Source organism: Vipera ursinii (assembly GCF_947247035.1).
Source record: "Vipera ursinii genome assembly, chromosome: Z".
Lineage (NCBI taxonomy): Eukaryota > Metazoa > Chordata > Lepidosauria > Squamata > Viperidae > Vipera > Vipera ursinii.
In genome coordinates this window covers 33,679,767-33,706,596 of record NC_139517.1, presented here as the reverse complement: position 1 = coordinate 33,706,596, position 26,830 = coordinate 33,679,767, and the positions used below count along the sequence as shown (strand labels likewise).

The 26,830-nt window shown below is 41.8% G+C and overlaps 1 protein-coding gene across 1 annotated transcript in view; it reads left to right on the top strand.

Moving 5' to 3' along the window:
* The window catches only part of TBKBP1 (TBK1 binding protein 1), a 92,183-nt gene that overhangs the window by 5,944 nt on the left and 59,409 nt on the right, over positions 1-26,830 (top strand). The window contains exons 2-4 of the mRNA XM_083379290.1: positions 8,762-9,042; positions 10,568-10,690; positions 19,311-19,415. Of these exons, the coding sequence (XP_083235416.1) occupies positions 8,821-9,042; positions 10,568-10,690; positions 19,311-19,415 (450 nt within the window). The 5' untranslated portion in view covers positions 8,762-8,820. The remainder of the gene's footprint in view (positions 1-8,761; positions 9,043-10,567; positions 10,691-19,310; positions 19,416-26,830) is intronic.

Below are 26,830 nucleotides of genomic sequence, written 5' to 3'. Positions count from 1 at the left end.
AGAGGTGGCAGCGGAGCTGCGCACGCAGCTCTCCAAACTGGGGGGTTTGGAGAGCTGCTGCCTTCGTCCATTTTTGATGAAAACAGCAGCTCTCCAAACTGGGGGGTGGAAGTTCTTTTTTTTTTGTTCACTGGAGTATAAGCCGAAGTGGATTTTTCAGCCCAAAAAGTGGGCTGAAAAATTCGGCTTATACTCAAGTATATACGGTATATGCCTGCTTATTAGGGCTTTCACACACACCCCAAGCGGCATTATTACAAAGTCAGCTTAATTGCCCCCAACAATCTGGGTCCTCATTTTACCTACCTCGGAAGGATGGAAGGCTGAGTCAACCTTGAGCCTGGTGGGATGCGAACCTGCACTAATTGCAGGCAGCTGGTGTTACTTAAGGAGGCATTAGCCCACTGCTCCACCAAGGCTCTTATATATAAAGGAAGGAATGGTCTTTGAACACAATCTTTGGAAGCATTCCTGGATTTTATTTGGATTTTTGGATATTTGGATTTTTCCATCACGTGGATTTTTAAGAAAATCCCTTCTTGGTCAATAGTACCCTCTCTATCTATGATATATACATTATAGTATAGATGCGTCTAGCAAGGCTTTGCTGTATTCTAACAGCTGATATTCTCCCATCATTTGCATGTCTCCAGACTCCTACATTCTACCTAAGTGTGTAACCCGGTGTTGTCATGTCTTAAACACCAGCTGTTTTCCTTTCCTCTCCTACTCTTTTTCATCTTGTCTGGTGAAGCGTTGTTAGCTTGCATGTTACGGTATTTTAGAAACTTCAGTTGGCTTAATAAGAATGTTACCTTAAGATGAAGTAGGTGTTTTTATTTTTACTTCATTACTTTTATTTTGCTTTGCTTTATACCTTTATAAATGCAGCTTTCCTCAGGATACATTTTTGTATATGGCTGCCATTTTTTCTGTTTCAATGTTGGAGAGAAGAAATCTAAGGAAGTAAGGTTATTCTAATCCAAAGATTAGTCTGAGGAATAGGTTCAAAGCTATTCATATTGGAAGATGCAACACACACATGAATATCCATGTATTATCGGGATATAAATCGTCTCTTCTAGGTTTGAAATAAACCATTGTCTTGCTTAGATTTGTACTTTTCCATTCTTTTTTTAAAAAATCCTTTATCCTCCAGACATTGGTGGAAGGATTTCCCCTCCCCCCATCTCTCTAATTCTCAATTATGTGTTGCTTTGCAGGTATGGTTGGCTTTGCTTTAATTAAATGTATTTAAATACAGATCCCTATAGTAACTGCAACACTCGTTTACAAAGCACAATTTAAAAAAAATAAATGATTGAATGGAAAAGGAAAATGACATTTACCTGCAGCAGAAAATAGCACGTGTCCATGTTCATGTGCATGCATTTGTGCAAATACTAGAAAATATAAGTTTTAGCTGGTATTTTGTTTATTGAAGCTACAGCTTTTCTTCTTACCTGGTATGACCTTGAAACTGTAGCATATTGAATTAGCTGGTTGGGTGTGCAAATTTAGATAGCTGTTGACTGCCCGTTGATTTAATTTGGATAGCTTCAGTTTTTAGAATTAACTCTTTAAGTTTTTCCCTTACTATCTCACCTCTATTGCCCTCTGTGACATTTTGCCAATGTAACCAAGGTATCTCTGTACGATGTAGCTTTAGACAAGTTACCTGAGCTCACACACACACACACACACACACACACACACACACACACACACAAACACACACATGTTTGGTGGCATTGCTTAGGCTTGGTTTCAGTTCCTGCCTGGCCAAAAGAACCAAGAATGACACTTGGAGTTAGGAGTACTGAGTACCTTTATTGTTGTTTCTCTCCTACAAGCAGAATCTTGCCAGACTAAAGCAATTATCTGCAATAACTACAAGGTATACTCTGTGACTTATAAAGGAGGGTCCAATCTTGCTGTCTTCCTGCCTACCAGACATTCCAGGCTCTGCTGTCTTTGGATTTCTAGGAATGGGCCCATCTCTCCTATGACTCCTGATTACGTTCCACTACATCTCCTAATTTGTTTTAAAGTTGTAATAATAAATCTCAATAAATAGTAATATAAGACATGGGCTATTCAACCATCTGATCTTTAGTTAATAATAAATTGATTAGAATGCTTTAAAAAAGCTGTTAATAAATTTACGAGGAGTGTGTGTGTGGGGGAAATCTCGAGTCAAATTCAACATTTTGTAAGAATCAAAAGATAGAGGTACATCTTGCTCTTCCAAACTTTAAACTATATTTAAAGTTTTAAACTATAAAACTTTAAGCTGTATTTAAACTACTCAATGAGCAAAGCAAGAAATGCCAACCTAAACAAGAAGACCACAACACAATAGGGAGCAAACAGTTTCTTTAAAAAATGATGACCTCATATATGAACATAAAGAAGAAAACTGATACACCTAAATTGAACACAATAGGGAACAAACAGCTTCCATAAAAATGAGCCTATATATGTACCTAAAGAGCAAGTTTAAGTTTAAGTTTAAGTTTTATTTAATTTGTATACCGCCCTTCTCCTTGGTAAGGACTCAGGGCGGTTCACAGGGCATATATAAAAAAGACAATACAAAAATTAAAAAAGATTAAACCCATGCCCAGTTAAAAACAGTAATACAAATCTAAAACGACGAATTAAAACCCATAATCCTCTATCAGGCCAGACCAGCCATTTCAAATAGGTGGGTCTTCAGGCCCCGACGGAAAGTTCGGAGGTCTGATGCCGTCCGGAGCTCCACCGGCAGTTGGTTCCATAATGCCGGAGCGCCCACAGAGAAGGCCCTCCCCCTGGGGGCCACCAGTCGGCATTCCTTGACTGGCGGCACCCTGAGGAGGCCTTCTCTGTGGGAACGCACAGGGCGGAGGGGAGTTGATGCTGGCAGCAGGTGGTCCCTGAGGTATCCCGGACCCATGCCATGTAAGGACTTAAAGATCGTAACCAAAACCTTGAACCTCACCCGAAAGACAACTGGTAACCAATGCAGCTCGCGGAGCAAAGGTGTAACATGGGAGTACCGGGAAACTCCCAAGACAACTCTCGCGGCCGCATTCTGTACCAGTTGGAGCCTCCGAGTGGTCTTCAAGGGAAGCCCCATGTAGAGAGCATTACAGTAGTCAAGGCGAGAGGTCACGAGCGCATGAGTGACCGTACACAGGGCATCCCGGTTCAGATAGGGTCGCAACTGGCGCACCAGGCGAACCTGGGCGAAAGCCCCCCTAGTCACGGCCACTATATGATCTTCCAGGGTGAGCCGTGAATCTAGGAGGACTCCCAGGTTGCGGGCCCTATCCACGGGGGGTAAGAGCTCACCCCCCATAGAAAGAGATGGAACGTTTTGAATGTCCCGGGATGCCGGAATGTACAGCCACTCAGTCTTGTCAGGGTTGAGTTGAAGTCTGTTCCTCCCCATCCAGACCCGAACCGCCTCCAGGCAACGGGACATCACAGCGAGGGCATCACTGGGGTGGTTTGGGGTTGAAATAAAAAGTTGGGTATCATCGCCATATTGATGATACCCAACTCCAAAACCACGAATGATCTCACCCAGCGGTTTCATATAGATGTTGAACAGGAGGGGCGAGAGGACCGACCCCTGAGGAACTCCACAAGCGAGAGTCCTAGGGGTCGACCTCTGCCCCCCTGCCAACACCGACTGCGAGCGTCCCAGGAGATAGGAGGAGAACCACTGAAAAACTGTGCCTCCCACTCCCAATCCCCTGATGGAAACATGTCACTCTTAGAAGAAAGCAATCAAGGACAAAGCCCCTACTATCTACCATAGCCCACTCCAATGAAGACCCTCTGGAACTGAACAGTCTCTCTTATAGCCTCCCCCTAGAACAGAGGTGTCAAACTCGCAACATCAAGTGAAGTGTTGTGATATATTGTGACTTTTTTTTCCATTGTTGGCAATGGGGTGGGTGTGGTTTCACCATGAGAGATCTGGCCTGTGGGCCGGCAGTTTGACACCTCTGCCTAGAAAAAAAATATAAGACACTCACAAAAGAGCATTCATCAGTAGTTTCTTAAAAAGAGGCACAACCCAGCATTCCTGAGACAGGAAGAAAAATATTCCAGACTTCCCTAGGAAAAAAGGGTGAATACTGGTGATAGGAGATTCAATTCTTAGGGGAACAAAAACTATGCTCTGCAGACGAGGCATTCAATTTAGAGAGGTATATAGTCTCCCTGGAGCAAAAATCAAAGATGTAACTAAGTACCTTATTAAAATAATCGACCCCATGGATTACTACCCCTTTCTTCTCCTACATGTGGAGACCAATGACACAACAATGAATCTGAAAACAATAACAAGAGATTATGAATAGCTAAGGAAGAAAATTAAATAATTGGGAGCACATGGGGTGTTTTCATCTGAAATTTGGTGGGATGAAACACTGATCGAAGGATACAAACTATTCAAAAGAAACAGACCTAACAAAAGAGGAGGTGGAGATGCATTATATATAATAGATCACTACATCTCTACAGAAATACACAAAACCAAGGATGAAAACTTCCTAGAATCCATATGGGTCAATATAAATGGGGGGGAAATGACATTGCTATAGGCATATACTACAGGCCACCCAATCAAGCAGAAGAAATAGATGAACTCTTTGCTAATCAATTAACAAATATATGTAGGAAACATACCACAGTAGTAATGAGAGACTTTAACTACCCTGATATCAACTGGGAGACAAATTCTGCAGCAAGCGGGAGATTGAACAGATTCCTAACCAATTTGGCTGACAACTTTGTCATCCAAAAGGTAGAGGATGGAACTAGAGGAAAAGCTATACTAGACGTAATTCTTACAAATAGAGAAGTGATAGAGGGAAAGAAATCCAAGAAGAAACCAGCATGGTTGCACAAAGATCTCTTTGATAAACAGAAAGACAAAAAGGATAAGTACAAAAAATGGAAAGAGTGACACATAACTATCAGCAGATAGCCCAAATCTGCAAAGATGAAGTCAAGAAAGCAAAGTCTCAGAATGAACAAAGACTTGCAACAAAAGTCAAGGGTAATAAAAAAAGTTTCTTTCAACATATAAATAACAAAAAAAAGTCAAGGAAACAGTTGATCCATTAAAGGAGAAGATGGCAAGGAAGTAACAGGCAGTAAAGAGAAAGCAGAGTTGCTTAATTCATTCTTTGCATCAGTCTTCACACAAAAAGAAACTGTAGCCCAACCTATCAAAAACATAATTTAAAAGACAGAGTAGAAATATAAATTAAAATAAACAAGAAAATGGTAAGAAAACACCTGTCTGACTTTGACGAATATAAATCACCAGTCCCTGATGGATTACATCCCAGAGTTTTGAAGGAGCTGGCAGATGTTGTCTCAGAACCATTGTCATATCTTGGAGCATTGGGAAACTACCGGAGGATGGGAAAGAGCTGATGTGGTTCCCATCTTCAAAAAAGGAAAAAAAACAACAACCTAGAACTGGGAAACTACAGACCAATCAGCCTAACATCAATACCTGGGAAGATACTGATGAAATAATTAAAAAACATATCTGTGAACTCTAGAAACAAATAAAATTATAACTAGCAGCCAGCACAGGTTTGTTAAAAACAGATTATGCCAAACCAATCTTATTTCATTCTTTGACAAAGTAAAGAAAGTAGTAGACCAGTGAAATGCTGTGGACATAGTATATTTAGACTTCAGCAAGGCATTTGACAAGGTAGACCACAACCTACTTCTTGGTAAGCTAGAAAAATGTGGGATAGACAGTATCATCATCAGAAGGTTTTATAACTGACTGACAAACTGTATTTAACATTGTCCTTAATGATACTACATGCATATGGCAGGAAACAAGCAGTAGGGTACCACAAAGTTCTATCTTAGGCCCAGTACTCTTAAATATTTTCATTAATAACTTAGATTAGGGAACAGAAAGGGAATTTGCAGATGACACTAAGTTGGCAGGAATAGCTAACACACCAGAAGACAAGCTCAGGATCCAAAAAGATCTTGACCGACTTGAACAACAAAATGAAATGCAGTGTGGAGGAAAGCAAGGTTTTACATCTGAGCAGGAAAAGCCAAAGGTACAAGTACAGATTAGGCGAAACCTGGCTCAAAAACAATAACTGAAAGGGACCTTGGAATCCCAGTGAATGATCACTTAAACATGAGTCAGCAGCGTGGGCAGCAGCCAAAAAACTAATGCAATCATTTGTTGTATAAAGAGGCATAGAATCAAAATCACATGAAGTATTAGTACCACTTTATAAAGTCTTAGTAAGACCACACTTGGAATACTGCATCCAGTTTTGGTCACCACGTTACAAAAAAGTTATTTGGAAAAAGTGCAAAGAAGAGCAACTAAGATGATTAAAGGCCTGGAGACTAAAAGATATGAAGAATGGTTGCTGGATTTGGGTTTGGCAAGTCTAGAGAAAAGAAGGACTAGGCAGGATATGATAGCAGTATTCCAGTATTTGAGAGGTGGTCACAAAGAGGAAGGGGTCAATTTATTTTCCAAAGCGCTAGAGGGCAGGACAAGAAACAATGGATGGAAACTAATAAAGGAGAAAAGCAACCTGGAATTAAAGAGAAACTTCCTAACAGTGAGGACAATTAACCAGTGGAATAGCTTGCCTTCAGATGTTGTGGGTGGTTCATCACTCAAGGTTTTTAAGAAGAGACTGGACAGCAGCTTGTCTGAAATAATATAGGGACTCCTGCTTGAGCAGTGGGCTGGACTAGAAAACCTTCAAGGTCCCTTCCAGATCTACTCTACTCTGAATGCTGAATATTACAGGACAAACTGTTTGTCATTCCTAACAGAAATGATAAAATCCTCAAATAGTAGTAGAACATCAACATTTCATGGAGCTGGTGTAATTAATGGGTTTTATAGATATTTATGGTACAAGGACACCAAAGAGTATAGAAATGTTAAAAATAACATAATGTGAAGTTTGATAAAAAGTGTGAAATCTTATGAAAATAATAATAATTCCAACAATCTCACTGGTAGCCTCTCCTTAAATTTTTGTTTTAATTTTGGAGTAAGAAAAATGCAATTACAGTATCATCCATTTAGGCTGCATGAACAGATCAAAGACATACCAGAGTTTTGGGCATTGCAGATCATCTAGAGAGCTGTAGTGTGGCAGTCGAATCCCGAGTGCCGCGTAACAGAGTGAGCACCTGTTACTTGTCCCAGCTTCTGCCAACCTAGCAGTTCGAAAGCACGTAAAAATGCAAGTAGAAAAATAGGGACCACTATGGTGGGAAGGTAACAGCGGTCAGTGCGCCTTTGGCGTCTAGTCATGCCGTCCACATGACAACGGAGATGTCCTCAGACAAGCGCTGGCTCTTCGACTTTGAAAGGGAGATGAGCACCAGCCCCTAGAGTCGGAAACGACTAGCACACATGTGCGGGGGAACCTTTACCTTTTTACTATATCTATATCTATCTATCTATCTATCTATCTATCTATCTATCTATCTATCTATCTATCATCTATCATCTATCTATCTATGAATATATGAGCCATTCAGAACTGTAAAAATTATTCTGCTTTTTAAAAATAATGAATGATTTCTGTAGTCTCATTTCTTTACTCAATACGCCCACATAAGCCATTTACAAAAGTTCTGCCGTGGTTTGCAAATTTCTGCAGCAGTTTGGACACTCACCTTTCCTCCGTACCTGATTTTATCTTACTATTGTTCTCCTTCCCGTTCTCCTTTCCCTTTCCTTCTCTGGGGGGTTTGTCATATTCTGCGCCCATGTCTGAAATTGTTTAGTTCTTTCAGCAGGCCATCTCTGTGTTGGGCTTGACTAGCATATTTTTTCTTTCCAGTACTCATACTGAGAAATCCAGTTGAGCATTTGAGTTGCAGATTTTTCTTTCATTCTTGTGGGATGACTTAGAAAAGTCTGCTAATGGGGATAAAGTGACTTTATCCACTTTAGATAAAGAGAACTAGACCCCATATGTCATTCAACACACTATATAATGGTACACAGTCAGATCTGGAACCTTGGTGAACAATGATCCAAACATTCTGCGGTACAAGACCTGTGAAGGTGAATGGAAGATATACTAAGAGTGTTTCTGACAAACTTTGTGTTTCTTAAAAGCATGTGGGAAGGACATACGGTCATGCCAAGCAAGTCCTGTTGGGTCAATTTGTGTTTAACTTCCTTCCAAGCCCAAATCAATAAACATAATAGGGACTTCTAAACTGCTGCAATATGTGATGGGTGAGACAGCATAATTGATAGATGCAGCTGGTGGAGAGCAATCCACCAAAATTCTTTAGCATACTTACAAATAAAGGGTTAGAAACACAAATATGTAATGGAGCACCACACTAGTGTACTGTAAATCTTTAAAACAGTAATGATATGCTATCAATAAAAAGGTAAAGGTAAAGGTTCCCCCGCACATGCGTGCTAGTCGTTTCCAACTCTAGGGACCGGTGCAGGAAGCACTAATAAGATGGTAACAAAGTGTGTACAAAAAATGTTGGTATTTCTTTTGCATCTTTTCTTTATTAGACCTTATCCTGGATTCCAAACAGATATTGTCCCTCAGAATAGCTTTCAACAATTAAAAATCCATTTACAAATATATAGATCTTTTGCTTAACTTATAACAGAAATGATAAGAAGATGCTTAAAAGAAATGGAATGTTGGGAAAAACGTATTTTGCTATCTGTTATATTATTTTTGTTTCTTGTCACCTCCTGCAGCTGGATTTGGTCATGCATTGATATTTCCTGCTAAATGCTCACCCCTTCCAGACTATGTCATGGACTCCATGTTTGAGGATGACATCAGCATCCTTACCCAAGATGCCTTGGTGCAGGATGATGAATGGTTGGACAGTCCGAACACTGACCTCTCCAGTGAGATGTGTTCTGCCTCTCACTTTGCTTTCATCACAGCCTATGATGACATCAAGAATCGCTTGACAGGGTTAGAGCAGGAGAACACTAACCTCAAACGGAAACTAAATATGTATGAGATCAAGGTGAGTGGTAGCTGTATAAAGTAAGATCAGCCAGAAAAATAGCATGTACCAATTCAGGGGGAAAAATGTTGCTCCTATCATAGGCAGGGATATATCTAATTACCTATTGCTACAGAACATTGACCCCACACACCTACTTTTTAATGTGTTGGTTTCTGATATGCTAGAGCAGGGGTCAGCAACCTGAAACAGTGAAAGAGCCACTCGGAACCGGTTCCCTCACAAAAGGAAAAACTGGGAGCCGCAAAAAATGTGTGCGCATGCGCGTACATGCGCGCATGCGCAGAACAGGGTTTGACTGAAGAGTGGAGCCAAGGCGAGATATGCACCTACCCTGCATATTTGAATTGATTGGTTGAACTTTTTTAGTCCCACTATTTTTTTTTTGGACTGCACATGGCAGAGGACTGGGAGCCGCAGGAGACGGCTGAAAGAGCCACATGCGGATCCGGAGCCGCGGGTTGCAGACCTGTGTGCTAGAGCAATCTTCTCCAGCTGCCTGTGTTGAGACTGCAGTTTCAGAAATTTCCAGCCAGCAAAGCTATTTTAATACTTTTGGAGGATGCAAAGTTAAAGAAGGCTAGAGTAGCCTTTTATTTTCATGTACTCTTTTTTTCTTCACCACTGTGGACCAATGTCCTATCATGCCCAGGATAGGTGGCTGCTAGATAGACCAATGTGCTGACTAGGCTTCAGCTGGTCTATTTTATTTTTTTCCCTAGGAAAAATGTCATATTGTTGCCAATGCTCACATGTTGTAAGTCTATTCAGAGGTTTTTCTTGGTTATACAACACCTCCCTCCTTTTGTTTGGTTTTTCATTTAAACTAAAATGAAAATAATTAAATTAATAGAGAACCTCCTCCTTAAACTAATGGCTCTCATATTGTGGCCCACAGATTACTGTCAACTCCAATTAGACATTTCACGGAAAAACAGTTGAAGCACTGAATATATTTATATTCTACCCAGTATTTGATTTTTAAAAAAATCTATTTTGACCACAAAATCATTTTTCTTTGTTTATTGTACCAGCTAATAGTGACTCTGATATTTATTTTTATTTTATTTTAATTTTAATTCCATTTATATCCCGCCCTTCTCCGAAGACTCAGGGCGGCTTACAAGCTTAGCAGTAGCCTTCATTCGATGTATATGCCTGCTTATTAGGGCTTTCACACACACCCCCAAGCGGCATTATTACAAAGTCAGCTTAATTGCCCCCAACAATCTGGGTCCTCATTTTACCTACCTCGGAAGGATGGAAGGCTGAGTCAACCTTGAGCCTGGTGGGATGCGAACCTGCACTAATTGCAGGCAGCTGGTGTTACTTAAGGAGGCATTAGCCCACTGCTCCACCAAAGGCTGTCTAATATTTAAATCTTACATGCAGATTTACTTGCTATTACTTCCCATTTTGTGCAAATATTAGTAAAATATGTGTGTATGTGTGTACATATAGATACGTAAATACACATTATTCTCATATATACACACACATGCTTTTTTTTGCGTCTGGCCTGCAGTTTCCATTGATCAGTGACTTTGGAGAAGAACATATGTTCTCAGCTTATGAATCCAAGGAGACTTCTCTTCTGAAGAGTGAGAAAGTCAACCTCCAGCAGCAGTTGAATCAGTTCCAGCGTGAGGTAAGGGGACTGTCTCAGTAATCTTTGAAAAAATGGGTGCATTTAACTTACTGATCTTTTCATGGAATTTTGCCTGTCATGTGGTGGCTTTTACCACTACCTCATGAACCAAAATGTGGTTCAAGGCTGAGGGTTTGTTTTGTTTCTTTTGCATCTTTTCTTTATTAGACCTTTTAGTAATACGTGACTATGATAGTATACAAAATTGATAAGAAAATAACATTTCTAATAGCTGCGGTTGCCTGAAGAAGGACTCTCTCTCCATTTTCATTGAGGATAATTTAATGGGGTATGTTCATTTTCATGTGCAATTCTCTGTTGTTGTGTTCTGGAATTTCAATCTTCACACATCTGGAGGAAGGGTCCTGTACAGTTTCAATCTCAGAAAGCATAGTGAGTTAAGTACAGTAACGAATAGTACCAAAGACATAGAAAGAAATAAGAGTTTCACGTGTCTCAAATCACACCTTCAACTAGGTGAGACCAGTGGTAAGTGCATTTGGATCCCAGTGTTCTGTTTGCACAGGAAGCTCTCAAATGACAACAATCCAAAATTGTGCACATGGAGATAGACACATGTATGTACAAACACACACACACGGGAGAGGACTGTGAATAAAATTCTTTAAGGGAAATTTTATCTCTGTTGTCTCTATTCCTAGAAATAAGTAATTGAGTAAGTGAAATACTAATACCTATGTTCTGCATTAGAGTAGGGAGCCCATAGGCCGCAGTGGATAATGTGTCAGGTTTAAATTAGTTATGCATTAATTATATTTTCTGTAAAGATTTTTTTTGCCCTGAACAGACATGTACTTAGCAGAATTATATGAATTCTAGCATATTTATCTTTATATTAAAGTGAAACTATTTATTATTCTATAGGGTCTTAATTGTTATTTTAACTCATCATAACCAAAGTAATGCAGTGGAAAAGGAAGACCTAAAGTTTCAAATACATGTTGAGCGTAGAAGATTCGTAAGACGATCTTGGGTCAATTGCTGTTTCTCGTAGCATTGCATACTTCATAAGGGTGTATAGGTAAAATGGGATAGAACCACTGTGAGACTGTGTGTATGCATTCTTTTTCTTTTTTTAATTGTATAAATATTTTATTTAATCATTAAATATACAAGGTTTTATGCAGTGAACATTCAAGTGACTATATAAGAAGTAAGAAATACAATCAATCACCAATAATCACAACTAAGGGACTCTTTTGGACAAAGAGTCTTTATACAGGGTCCTTTTTTAGTTCTATATATTATTCTTTTTCATTGTAATGTTATAAATCTTGACACATTACATTATTTCAATGAATATTGCAGTGCAATTATATGTAATATACATAAATTATGAGCATTCAATTATTTAGGAAGTTTAAAGTATTGAAAATAAAAAAAATTCTTTTTTTATTTAGTTGGAATAAGTTTATTTAATCTGTTTGTAAATAAGGTGTTTAATCAAATTTTTATCATTATTAACAGAATTTCAGAATGTCTATATTGTAAGGATAAAATCATTTCATTTTCATTTCATTTATTATATTTGTATACCGCCCTTCTCCCGAAGGACTCAGGGCGGTGAACAGGGCACATAAAAAATACAGAATACAAAAATTAAAAAAAGAATTAAATAAGAGCCCGAGCTAAAAACAGTAGAATAATAAAAATCCCCAATAAAAAACCCAGCACATCCCCCATCAGGCCAGGCCAGCTAGCTCAAATAGGTAGGTCTTCAGACCACGTCAGAAGGAGCGAAGGTCAGGTGCTATCCGGAGCTCAACCGGCAGCTGATTCCATAAAGCCGGGGCGCCCACAGAGAAGGCCCTCCCCCTGGGGGCCACCAGCCGACATTCTCTGACCGGTGGCACCCTGAGGAGGCCCTCTCTGTGGGAACGCACAGGGCGGAGGGAAGTTGACGCCAGCAGCAGGTGATCCCCGAGGTACTCTGGACCCATGCCATGTAGGGCCTTGAAAACCATTACCAAAACCTTGAACCTCACCCGGAAGACAACTGGTAACCAGTGCAGCTCGCGGAGCAAAGGTGTAACATGGGAGTACTGGGAAACTCCCAAGACACCTCTCGCGGCCGCATTCTGTACCAGCTGGAGCCTCCGAGTGGTCTTCAAGGGAAGCCCCATGTAGAGAGTGTTGCAGTAGTCCAGACGAGAGGTCACGAGCGCATGAGTGACCGTACACAGGGCATTCCGGTCTAGATAGGGCCGCAACTGGCGCACCAGGCAAACCTGGGCAAAAGCCCCCCTAGTCACAGCCACTATATGATCTTCCAAAGTAAGCCGCGAATCTAGGAGGACTCCCAAGTTGCGAGCCCTATCTACGGGGGGTAAAAACTCACCCCCCATGGAAAGAGGTGGAATATTCTGAATATCCCGGGATGCCGGTATGCACAGCCACTCAGTCTTGTCAGGGTTGAGTTGAAGTCTGTTCCTCCCCATCCAGACCCGAACCGCTTCCAGGCAAGGGGACATCACGTTGAGGGCATCACTGGGGTGGTTTGGGGTCGAAATGAAAAGCTGTATGCTGATGATACCCAACTCCAAAACCATGAATGATCTCACCCAGTGGTTTCATATAGATGTTGAACAGGAGAGGCGAGAGGACCGACCCCTGAGGAACTCCACAAATGAGAGACCTCGGGGTCGACCTCTGCCGCCTACCAACACCGACTGTGAACATCCCAGGAGATAGGAGGAGAACCACTGCAAAACCGTGCCTCCCACTCCCAATCCCCTGAGACGCCGCAGCAGGATACCATGGTCGATGGTATCGAAAGCCGCTGAGAGGTCTAATAGGACTAGGACAGAGGAATATCCCCTGTCCCGGGCCCTCCAGAGATCATTCACCAGAACGACCAATGCCATCTCCGTGCTGTACCCGGGCCTGAAACCCGATTGGCATGGGTCTAGATAATCAGCTTCATCCAGGACCAGAGGGAGCTGATGCACCACCACACTCCAACCTTCGCAAGAAAGCGAAGGTTGGAGACCGGACGAAAGTTATTTAACACAGCTGGGTCCAAGGCAGGCTTCTTGAGGAGAGGTCTCACCACCGCCTCCTTCAAGACGGCGGGGAAACTACCCTCACTCAAAGAGGCAGATATAACCTCTTGGAACCAGCCTCGTGTCCCCTCCCGAGCTGCATACACCAGCCAGGAAGGGCACGGGTCCAATAAACATGTGGTGGAGCTCAATCTCCCCATAATCCTGTCCACTTCCTCAGGGGTCACAGAATCAAACTCCTCCCAGATAACATTGACAAGACCGCCCGTGTCCTGATCGTCAGACTCCGCCCAGCTGGAGTCCAGACCGGTCCGAATCTGAGCGATTTTATCCGACAGATGTTGACCAAACTCCTTGGCACGACCCTGCAAGGGTTCCTCCCTCACCTCCTGATTAAGGAGGGAGCGGGTCACCCTAAACAGGGCGGCCGGGCAGTTATCTGCGGACGCGATAAGGGTGGAGAAGTAATTAGACCTCGCCGCCCTTATCGCTGCGAGATAAGACCTAATGTGGGTTCTTAGTCACAATCGGTCGGATTCGGATCAACTGGACCTCCAACAGCTCTCTAGGCCCCGTCTCCGATGCTTCATCTCCCGAAGCTCTGCGGAGAACCATGGAGCTCGCTGGGATCTGCACCGGGTCAGGGGCCGCAAGGGTACAACTCAGTCAAGTGCCTCCGTGGCTGCCCTTTCCCAGGCTTCCACTAAGGCATCCGCCGAGCTGTGAGCAACGGAGGCAGGTGGGGACCCCAGCACTGCCTGGAACCTATCAGGATCCATTAAGCATCTGGGGCGGTACCATCTAGTTGGCTCCATACACCCACGGCGGGGGGTGGCAAAATGGAAGACCAGCCGCAGGAGATGATGATCGGTCCATGACAGGGGTATAATAGTTGGGGAAACCCCACCAAGATCATCAAACCACCGTCCAGATAAGAAAACCAAGTCAAGGGTGTGGCCTCCCACATGAGTCGGTCCAAGAATTACTTGCGTCAGGTCCATGGCCGTCATGGAAGCCATGAACTCCCAAGCTAACTCAGATGATCCTCCTAGGGATGGTAGATTGAAGTCACCCAAAACTATAAGTTTGGGGAACTCAATCACCAAAGCCGAGAAGATGTCGAGTAGCTCAGGCAGGGCTGCCACTGCGCGACTAGGCGAAAGGTACACCAGCAGCAAGCCCAACTGCGCCCCAGGACCACATCTCAAAAAGAGAGACTCACACCCGACTATCTGGGGAACGGTGGTCTCCCGCAGACACAAGGTCTCCCTAATAACTACCGCCACTCCCCCGCCCCTACCTTGAGCCCGAGGCCGGTGTAGCACCCAGAAACCTGGTGGGCAAAGATCAACCAAGGGAACACCACCCTCTGGGCCCAACCAAGTCTCCGTCATGCAAGCCAGGTCCGCATGCTCACCCTCAACTAAATCCCGAACAAGGGGAGCCTTATTAACAACGGACCTGGCATTCAGGTACACCAGCTGGAGCTCAGGTGGCTGCACATCCTCACTCCCGGGACCTTGGGGAAGAAACAGAGAGTCGAAGCGCCTCACCGCTTGTAAATAGCGGAGATGCCCTCCCCGGTATCGATGCGGCCCTCTGATCATACACCTGCTACCATTCCCCAATGTCGTGGGAATTGGTAGTCCCACGACCCGCTCCTGAGCCCCGGAGGCAACCGAACCCCGCTCTCCCCCCACGCGACCAATCCCGGACCTGGCCTGAACAACGGTTGATGGACCACCATAGTCCACTCCCACCCCCCTCCCTAACCCCACAAAAAATTTTGCTAAAAAATTAACCAGGGGCCTCTTATTAGATTTATACTGGAGGCCCCTGCCCCTGCCCAGGCATCTCTCAGGGTCCAAATAATCGGGCCCTTCATCGAGGTTGGAGATCGTAAAAAAGGTGGGTCGCACCCAGGAGAGGGGGGCACCCCTGAGGGCGAACAAGTCCGTGCTGGTATAACGAAAGTGCATGAGTGTCCGAGAAAGTCCAGGAGAGGCAGTCCCATAATTAATAGTTCAATAGGAGGATCAAATCAGAGGGTAAGTGGATATCTGGACCATCACCCAGCTTCACTGCCACTCAAGCTGGGTGAACCCCCAGAACAGGCCACCCCTCATCCTCTCACGACGGGTCGCAACTCTGTTCCTGGGGGTTGTCCAGAGTATGCACTCTGGGTAGGGCATACCCCATAGAGCTCTCACCTCTATGGGGCTGCAGATGTAAATCCAAGCCACTCTCCCACCGTGGCTTGTGCCCAGGTCCCTCTGAGTCCTATGGGGAGAGGGAGACAGGCAAGAGAGTTTATCACGCAGGCAGATATAAATCCGAGGCAAGACTGGATAGGCCATAAGATGGCAAACTCCTGCCTGGCAGTGGCTGGCCACTCCAGTTGCCACCACAGTTCCTTCGCCGCACCGCCATTCTAGGCTTGTTCCCGGCCGCAACTCCATAGGCCCCCAGTCCACTGGTTGGGACTGTCCAGAGCGCGGCCTCCCAAAGTGCGACAGCTCCGGTCTTCAAAGGAGCAGACGAGGAACCTGGGCAAGCGGAGGGCCATACCGTCGCCAGAACCTCCGCCGCCGCCAAAAGAAACGCTGCCGTTACAAATCAATTAACTTTTCATCCAAACTCAAATATAACATAAAAAGGGACATATGTTATAACATTACAAAGTAATGGTAGTATTTGTATCTGAAGCTAACTATTTAATATTAAGATCACCTTTGGATTATTATTTGGTGTATATGTAGACAGACAGATAGATAGACAGACAGGCAGGCAGGCAGGCGGGCGGATGGATGGATGGAGCAAGAGCTAGAAATACAGAATACATATATATTTTGATTGGACACTCTATAAGAAAAACATTTTATATTTAAATTTTACATTAATATGAACTCATCAAGCAAGTACAGAATTTGATTTTCAGACCAAGGTCTAAATTCTGTAAAAAATACTGCATCTACTATTTTCAGTTCCACACCTTAAAACTGGCTTTTAGCCATTTATGGTTGTGATGAAGAACACAATGTCTAGCTCTAAACAGACTCAGTAATTTGGCTAGGTGGAGGCAGCTCGCTTGCTTCAAATGCTTGGCAATCTCAAATCAATCATACTATAAATCTTGTTCCTTATAAAAGAAGGAAGGATTATTGCAGCTATAGAAACAAGAATTGGGCTTCAATATCTTACTTAGTTTGTATGCAGACTTTTCCCATGGCAGGACTAGCAGGATTGAACTAATGATAGATTAAGTATTGTTGGGGTGGGGAGGAAAGATAGGGAAGAATTGAGGTGGGAGTGAAGGTACCATCCCCTTCTGTTCTTCAATAATTTGGAATGGTCTATTTTTGTTATAGTTGAAATCTTATTCCCAGTGCTTTTTTTGTAAAAGAAAAAGGTGCCGGAACTCACACATGTCATACAACCCGCCTTGCCTACCCTACAAGGTTTCATCCAAAAAAGGTGTCGGAACTCCGTTCTGAGCGTTCTATGACAAAATAAGCCCTGCTTATTCCAGTGCCATTCTTAATTTAGTAATGGATCATCTGCATTCCTTCTCTTAAAATATTTCCAGTTCTCTTGACACTAGAAGAGAAGGATGACGCAAAGATTCCACTGGTTGATTATCAGTGCTCTGTGTCAAACTTCACACCCAGGCTAGGCAATAAACCCAGACACTTTGCTCTAAATTCAGCTCTTGGCCAGACTTGGCAGGAGACTTCCAGGCACTCCTTGGCTCACAATTTTTATTGTAGACAAAACGAAGGTTTCAAATGCAATGATCATGACAGTGCAATAACTAAGTAAGTAAGTAAGAAAGAAAGGGCAGACATGTTTCATGGTCCATTATTTAAATTCTGCCTTTTTGCTTTCCCCCTTCTGAATTAATAGATATTTAGCTAGTTTCTTGGTGGCCTTAAAAGGCAGTTACCGTAAGATGTTTTTACATGATGGTCTTTTCTAGTCTTAAAACTGATTTCTACTTCACAAGATTCAGCTCTCACACTGTGGACCACTTTCGGGGAATCCTTAAAGTTGATGGAAATTGAAAAGAAAATTAGATCCAAAAAGCAAAATGTATGCAGACATTACTAGGACTTATTCAGGACACAGAATTCACTTATTTTTGACAAAGCGGTTCGCTGATTGTATTGGTATTTCTTAATATGGCTTTGTAAAGAATCCTGGTCAATGGCTCATTTGCAGGAATTAATATTGCTAGATGATCTCTACCAAACAAATTTTGTGGAATAGTCTACATTTTTTATATTATGATTTTTTTGTTGAGTTACGAGTGAAATAGAACCCTCCTACAGGGATTCAACTTCTCACATAATGTCTTAAAATAGTGAAAGATGCCTAATCCCATCCTTCCCATGTTAAGCCAGGAGGTCTGAGGGAGAATTTCTGCTCAGGTCATTTGAATACAGTTAAAAACTTCAGTGTAGTCAGAAAAAATGCTCTCTTGGAGGAAATAAAATCAAAACAATTAATGACAGCAGTGATCTTGCAACTATTTCTCTTGCTTCATAATAATGTTGACCATGTTCTTAATGGCTTCTTCTTCTTAAAGATTCAGGAAAGATAGAATGATTTCACAAAATGATTTTGTCAAGCCAATCTCAATTACATCTCCAGTATGACTTGCTGTAGCAATGTGTGGAATTAACAAATGCACAAACCAATCCAATCCAAAATTCAGCCACATTGCCTTTCTTCTATGGAATTAATATTTCTGCAGTGACATTGGGACAATATTGGAGTAGAAAGTGCTAAATTCTTCACTTTAGGGCATTTAAAAATATTTGGGTGGGGGATAATTAGAATAGATATTTTGGATGAGAGACTTAAGACAGCCATTGCATCAATTAACATCCCTCCCCACAGGAAAAAATCTAACCAAAGTTTAGGGGACTGGGTGAGTAATTTTTTTAAATGGTTTTGAACTTCTAAAACACCTACTTTTGCCTCATAATACTTCCCAAAAAGAAAAGGTGACACAAATTGTTGACTTTTAAGGTACTTAAAAAGAGTGCTGGGTGAATAGTATGTGCCAGAGGGTACTTGTCCATGTAAAAATATTAATTGAAAATAGATTGCATGATTTTTTTGGAGGAATGTAGATAATTAGCTACTAATTACTATGGAGTAATTAATATTCACCTCATTTTTGCCTCCTGTAAATAGATTTTGCAGGTAGACAATTGTGTAAATGGAAACTTTCTCAAGATATCTTCAGTACTTTTCTGTGTGAAAATAGATGCAGCTTGAGCATTATTTTGCTGCAAAATGAATTCTTCCGCATTTCATTTCTGATATGATAACTGTTTTACTACAGCAACTAACAAAATTATCTGCTGATTAGCAAACTGGCTGAACATATCTGACTTAGGAACCAAGTACAAAGAACATATTTTCCTGAGTTTAATTTGGGGCAGAAGATGGTGTAAGGGTCTAAAATGTAGGGAATGTGCAATTGCTTGTCTCCAGCCTTTAAAACTGACAGTCACCAATTTAGATAATTAATGGCTGCTGAATGTGATTTTTGCTCATTTGTTTCCTGTTTTTTTCTCTCTCTAAACCAGCTGCAGAAAAGCAAGGAAAGGGAAGAACAGTTGGAGGAGATGATCCAAGCCTATGAGAAGATATGTGTGGAGAAAACAGACCTTGAGTCAGAGCTGGGCCAAATGGTGGGTTTCAACTACTTTCCTGGTCATGCATTGCCTCCCCCACCATAGAATATTTGATCATGTGGTTTGTTAGACTGAGAAAGTAGCCATGTTTGCAGCTGTCTTGAGTGAAATACTATTTCACTGGGTAAAGACACTGAGTAAAGATGCCAGCCAAGGGCATCTGCCAGCCAAGGGAATCTGCAAGAGTACTGACATTGTATCGGAGTACTAAAGATGGCAGCCATTAATATATGATTGAAGACTTCCGCTTTTTATGAATATCATACTTGTAAAATGGGGTAAGGTTTCAATTGCACAGTTATGACTATCCCCTTGACTTTTCCTATATTCTCACCCTACCCCATTCACCAATATCCCTATTATCATCCCTTTTTGTTATGGGGATACCACAAAAAATATAATCAAGAATATGGATGGAGACAAGACTAGAACTAAATTTAATTTAACATATAATCTAATACAATTAACACGACTAATTTTATTTTTTATTTTATTTCTTTATATCCTGTCTTTATATTAGTTTACAAATAACTCAGGGCAGTGAACATATCCACATACCTTCTTCCTCCTGTGTTCCCCACAATAAAGTGAAGTACAGTTGCAAGAAAAAGTATGTGAACCCTTTGGGATTACGTGGAGTTTTGCATGAATTGGCCATAAAATGCGCTCTAAACGTCATGTAAGTCACAACAATAGAAAAACACAGTCTGCTTAAAATAATACTACACAAACATTAGCTGTTGTCATGTTTTAATTGAACATAACATGTAAACATTCACAGTGCTGGGTGGAAAAAGTATGTGAACCCCTAGCCTAATGACTTCTCCAGGAGCTAATTGGAGCCAGAAGTGAGCCAACCTTGACTCCAATCAATGTGATGATATTGGATGTGTTGCTGACAGCTGTCCTGCCCTTTAAAAACACACACCAGACTTGCATGAAGCTGGAAAGGGTTACAAAAGTATCTCCAAAAGCCTTGATGTTCATGTGTCCACGGTAAGACAGACTGTCTACAAATGGAGAAAGTTTAGCACTGTTGCTACTCTCCCTAGGCGTGGTCGTCCTGTAAAAATGACTGCAAGAGCACAGTGCATAATGCTTAATGAGGTAAAGAAGAATCCTAGAGTGTCAGCTAAAGACCTACAGAAATCTCTGGCACATGCTAACATTTTTGTTGACACATCTACAATAAGGAAAACATTAAACAAGAATGGAGGACATGGGAGGACACCATGGAGGAAGCCATTGCTGTCCAAAAAAAATATTGCAGCACGTTTGAAGTTTGCAAAAGAGCACCTGGATGTTCCACAGCACTACTGGCAAAATATACTGTGGACAGATAAAACCAAAATTGAGTTGTTTGGGAAAAACACACAACACTATGTGTGGAGAAAAAAAAGGCACAGCACACCAACATCAAAACCTCATCCCCACTGTAAAACATGGCGGAGGGAGCATCATGGTTTGGGGCCGCCAACTGAAGCTCTGCAGAGGATGGGTGATGCAACAGGACAATGACCCAAAGCATACAAGTAATGCTTTCTTCAGCTATTTGCAAAGCTTTTCAATACATATAGAGTTGGGTATAAATATTTTTCTAGTATTTGTACATATAACAATAACATCAATATTCTGACCCTGACTGTTGTTTAATGATTTATCCCCTTGATGAGACCCCTGTGCCTGGCCTGTATAAGTGGATACTATCACTGTTAACAGCCTTTGCCAGATAGCAGAACTCATGAAATTACCTTTTAATCATCCAGAAGGACCTTTATTTGCGTGTAGAGAAGATTACAGCAGACAAGGTGTGGTAGATGATGAAATTGACAGTATTTCAAGGTCAAAAGACAGTAATGATCCTAGCATGTAGAGAGGAGCATGTAGAGACCACCACATGTGAGATGGTGGCAGGAAGTGATAGAATGGAGTTTAAGGAGAAGGAGGAAGTACATCACAAATGGGAGGGGTTGGCTGAACAAATTAACATAATGTTGTAGTTCCCCAAATAACCACATGGTGGCAGCACAATATGCACTGCATAGTACTTTATGGCTGATGTAACATCACACTCCCCGTCTGGTATTGTAAAATACCACTATAAATCCTATAACGCTAGTTATGCAAATACAAACAAATGTTTGTGATTTGCTTGTTGTCTTGAAGACCTGAAAGACATAAAGGAGGAACATGCATATATTGCAACAATAACAACTGCAATTTCAGGCCTCAAAGTCTAGATTAAAGTTTAAATCACTTTTCTTCTTGAAGTCAGGACCCAACAAGGAAAGGCGACAAGTTCAGTCTCCAAGGGGCAAAGGCAAGACAAGTTCTGTGATGGGTCTGTTGAAAGTCTTTATGGTGCCTTTCAATTCTTTGGGCTTGTTGTTCCTTGAGCAGAACAAGGTCTCTAACTTGGAGATTGGGGTTCTGATGTTGCCATTTTCTGTGTCCTTGCAAAAGAGAAAGATACTCCATCTTCCATCGATTCCAGAAGCAGTTGTCTTTTGCAGAGAGAGGTTTTTGGCATAAGTGCCACCTTGACATTCAGTGTCACTAGACTTGGTGTGATAGCATTGTGCAATGTGGACTAACCTTGCAATGATGCGTACAAGCCTTGTCCAGTTGGAGAACCGTTCAGAGCATTGACAGTCCATGATGGCTCTCTGCTCAGATCTGGTGAGAAGGGTCTTGACTTCAGGATGAATCTCTGGATTGTTGTCAGGATCTTGAAGATTGAAGACCTCAGCTGTGCTTTCTCCTGAGACATGAAGAGGTAATGGTGCTAGCCAGCTGTTAGACATATCTTTGGAGAATTCAGTGTCCATCATGTTGATGAATTCTCTGTCTTCAACTGACATGGCTATTTTGTTGTCATCACGTGTAGTATGAGACACTGTGCTGCCTAAGTTATCATCACAAGTGATGGGGATAACATCAGATACCTGGATGATGTTAAGAGGCTTCTCCTTTTCTTCATGGTGGTGAGGGTATTGTCTGAAGTGAGATACATTCCCATTCCTTAACATGTGAGTTTTGAAGGAGTTGATCTCTGATGGTGTGCATGTTCTACTGTATTTACGCATATATCTCCCACTATTACCCAGCCTAGGTCAAGTCTTTGTGCATATGGGGCATCATCAGGTCCATTGCAATGCTGGCGTACTTTATGAACTCTGAGAATGTCTCTTCCCAGCAAGACTAAGATGTCAGCATCCATGTCCATTGGAGGAATCTCAGTAGCCAGGTGCCTTAAGTGGGGATGGTGATATGCAGCTTCTGGAGTGGGAATCTCTTCCCTGTTGTCTGGTATTTGGTCACACTCAACCAATGATGGCAATGGTATGCCCTTCTTTGCTTTGATATGAGAGATCATGAACCCATCAGCTCTTCTGCCAGAGGTCTCTACACGACCAGAAGAGGTGTTGAGAGTATATGGTGTTGCATGTCCCTGTATGCCAAAGATATCAAAGAATTTGGGTTTGACCAGGGATCTGTTGCTCTGCTCATCTATTATGGCATACATCCTGGTAGCTTTTTCAGGCTGGCCCTCTGGATATATCTTGACTAGACATATCTTGGCACAGCATTTGTGACTGAAACCTTTCCCACACACTTCAGTACATGAAGATGAGACATTTGTGACTGGAGCATGACTTTGCTGCTCCCTGCCATGATTTGAAGCAGGGTTGGATACAAGTGGTTGCTGTGGATTGCCTGGAAGTGGAGCAGGATGCATAGCTGTAACATGTTTGTCGCTACTGCATTCTGTGCACTTGACAAAGGCTTTACAGTCTTTACCAAAATGGTCATAAGAAGCACAGCACCTGTAGCATATTCCAAGTTTTTGGAGACCCTTTTTCCGCTCTTGTATAGTCTTTGCTCTAAGCTCACAACATTTCCTAAGAGGGTGAGGTTTTTTGTGGATAGGGCACTTACGATTAGGATCTTTATCTCCATCGTCTGAACCACTTTGTTGAGCAGGAGATGGTACAGGAGGTAAGATGTCCGTCTTTTTTGTAAACACAGCTTTACGTGAGTCTCTGTGTTTAGCTGCTGTGTTATCATACCTTGATGATGATGGTGGAGCAGGCACACTGGATTCACTGAAGTTGAAGCTGAGATCATTTCTTGTCCAGGCTTGTTCGCTGATGAACCTGCAAAAATATGAGAATGGGGGGAAAGATACATCGTAGCATCTTTTATATTCTGAGCCTTGTTGTGTCCATTTCTCCTGCAGGTTGTATGGCAGTTTTAACACCACTGGATTGACACCATGGGAGGTGTCCAGGTAGCTTAGACCAGGTAAACGTGGGTCTGTTTTTGCCAATTCTATCTCCATGAGGAGATCACTTAGTTCTTGAAGCTTGTGATTATCTTTGTTGCCTATCTTTGGAAAGTTTTGCAGTCTTTTGAATAGAGCATTCTCTGTTGCTTCTGAGCTTTATCCATAGGTTTGTTCAAGTCTTGCCCATGCAGCAGCAAGACCTGCATCTGGAGAGTCAACATGTATTGTTCTCAGTCTTTTAGCACGATCTGCAGATTCTGGCCCCAGCCACTTTATGAGTAGATCAAGTTCCTCCTTGGTGGTAAGGTTGAGATCAGCAATAGCAGCTTTGAAGGTTGATCTCCAGGATCTGTAGTTCTCTGGACAGTCATCAAACCTTGAGAGGCTAGTGATGAGGTCTTGGCGAATCATGTATCTGGCGAAGTCAGAAAGGTCTGATCCCTCACTCCTTGGTGCCAAAGAAACTTGTGGGACCCCTTGGGTGTGAAAGTTCTCTGGTGAATAAGGGTGAGGTGTACCAGGATAGAATGACGTTCCAAGAGGATTCAGCTGTGGTTTAGTCTCTAAGGCTTGTGCTGGCTGTTGATTAAACTGTTGTTTATTGCTGGCATTGGCAGGAGGTGATGCAGTTTGAAGTGCTAATGCACTTGTGTTGTGGAGTTGAAGAGGCTCAGGCCCTTGCAGGTTTGGGGTTTCTATGTTGAGAGTCAGGACAGTGTTGTTCATAGGAGGTACAGAAGATGGCTCTGCATCGTTGCAAATATTATGCTTTAGCACATATTTACTGGTGCATTCCACTGGATCTTCCACTTCTGTTGGGATGGCACAATCTGGATCAGTGCTTTCCTTCACTGCTTGTTCAAAGACCCTTAGCATTGCTAGGGCAGCTGCTTCTTCCTTTTCTATTTGCAGAATCTTTATTTGGGATTCCACCTCTGCTTGGTGGGCCTCTATTTCAGATTCCTTTTTAGCAAAGGTGACTTGCACTTTCTTTGCTTCTAGACGTGCATGGGCCTCTACCAGCTTATCACTTAATGCTGAAGTCCTGGAGCGAGAGGATCTAGAAGAACGTGCTGTGGATCTGGTCTCCTGCAGTTCAGCAATATGGAGTTCTGCCTTATCCCTTGCATCTTGCACTAGGAGATCTCTTTGGTGGTTTAGTGCATCAGTCTTGGTTAGTTCTGCTGAGGAGTCATCTATATTAGAGTCCTTTAAGAAGGCTGTGTATTTTGCAGACAGCCGCTGGTAACGTTCATAGGCTGCAGATAGGCGATCTATAGAGTCTCTTAATTCAGCAGGATTGTTATTAAATCACAGCAAAACTGACATGCAGTGTGCAGTTCTGTCCCATAGGTCTGACAGATTACTGGAGAATTCATCTCTAATTGTCTCATAGTTTTCTCTGAGTTTCTGTGTTGGTCTTATTGTGCGCTTGGATTTTACAGCAGAATCAGCTGCCTGTGCATCTGTGTGGTCAGAAGCATGATGCATCTGAGTTGATTCAGCAATTAAAGAATGTTCAGAGCCTTGTCTAGACATTTTTTAAGTTTTGCCAAAAATGGGTACGGTCTCTTTAAGAAGGTAAATTCTAGCTTAGACAGGGTTTATAACACAGTCCAATATACAGAAACAGTTTTCAGCATACACAGGAGATGTTCAGTAAGCTTGTGCAACCATGTGCTCTCACAAGATGGCGGATTGCACTGAGCTTGCTTGCAGATATGACACATGCATATGGATTGCAGGCTGTAGGAATTCTACTGTCTTTTGATTATTCTGACCCTGACTGTTGTTTAATGATTTATCCCCTTGATGAGACCCCTGTGCCTGGCCTGTATAAGCGGATTCTATCACTGTTAACAGCCTTTGCCAGATAGCAGAACTCATGAAATTACCTTTTAATCATCCAGAAGGACCTTTATTTGCATGTAGAGAAGATTACAGCAGACAAGGTGTGGTAGATGACGAAATGGACGGTATTTCAAGGTCAAAAGACAGTAATGATCCTAGCATGTAGAGAGGAGCATGTAGAGACCACCGCATGTGAGATGGTGGCAGGAAGTGATAGAACGGAGTTTAATGAGAAGGAGAAAGTACATCACAAATGGGAGGGGTTGGCTGAACAAATTAACATAATGTTGTAGTTCCCCAAATTAGCATAATGTTGTAGTTCCCCAAATAACCACATGGTGGCAGCACAATATGCACTGCATAGTACTTTATGGCTGATGTAACAACACAATCAACATATAACATCTTTTCTAATCAGCTTATGTTTCAGTTGTATTTATAGAAGTCATCATTAAGTCATTATGTCCTGTTTTCAAGATTCTTATTTAAGCTTAATTTCCCCTCAGTATTGAAACCACTCTTATCAGTCACAATTTTCTCAAAATTCATTAGTTTTGAATATCCAAACTTTTCATTCAAATACACCATCTCAACATTTTTACATTTCATATATTATAAAAATATTATACTACTTATATATCTTATCCCTCTTACTATAGGGTCCCTTTATGTCCAAGCTTTATCTATTCTTTTAACCATGTTCAAACAAGTATTTAATCATATAATACACCATCTAGCAACCTTACTATAGGGTCCATTTATATCCAAACTTCATATTTTATAACCATATTCAAACATGTTTAGTCATATAGTATTCCATCTGGTAAGTTGAATCAAATTTCTTAAATTTAATTCTAATCTTCTTTTGCCAGGTTGCTTTCCAAATCAGTAGGTTTAGCTTGCCAGGTTGTATTTTTGTAGATATTGTTTGGGATAAAAAAGACAAATTAAATAGAATATTTTAATGGTTCTCCTGACAGCTCTCTAATCCATTTTATTAAGTTGTTTTTTGTCTTCAAGTTTGTTTTGAAGTCCTGGAAGGTAAAATATCTTTTTTTCCCTTTGTTGTAGCAAAATTTTGCAGATTTTCTTTTGTTTGTATTAAGATGATGTTCTCTTCATTTGTAGCTTCCACATTTAAGTCATTTTCGTCTGATTTGTATTCCATTATCTAATTTATTTGTTCATTCTTTATCATCATTTTTGGGCATTGTTTAATTGTAAGTTTAGGTTAGAAATATGTTCATTTATGTTATCAAAGTTGTTTTTAATC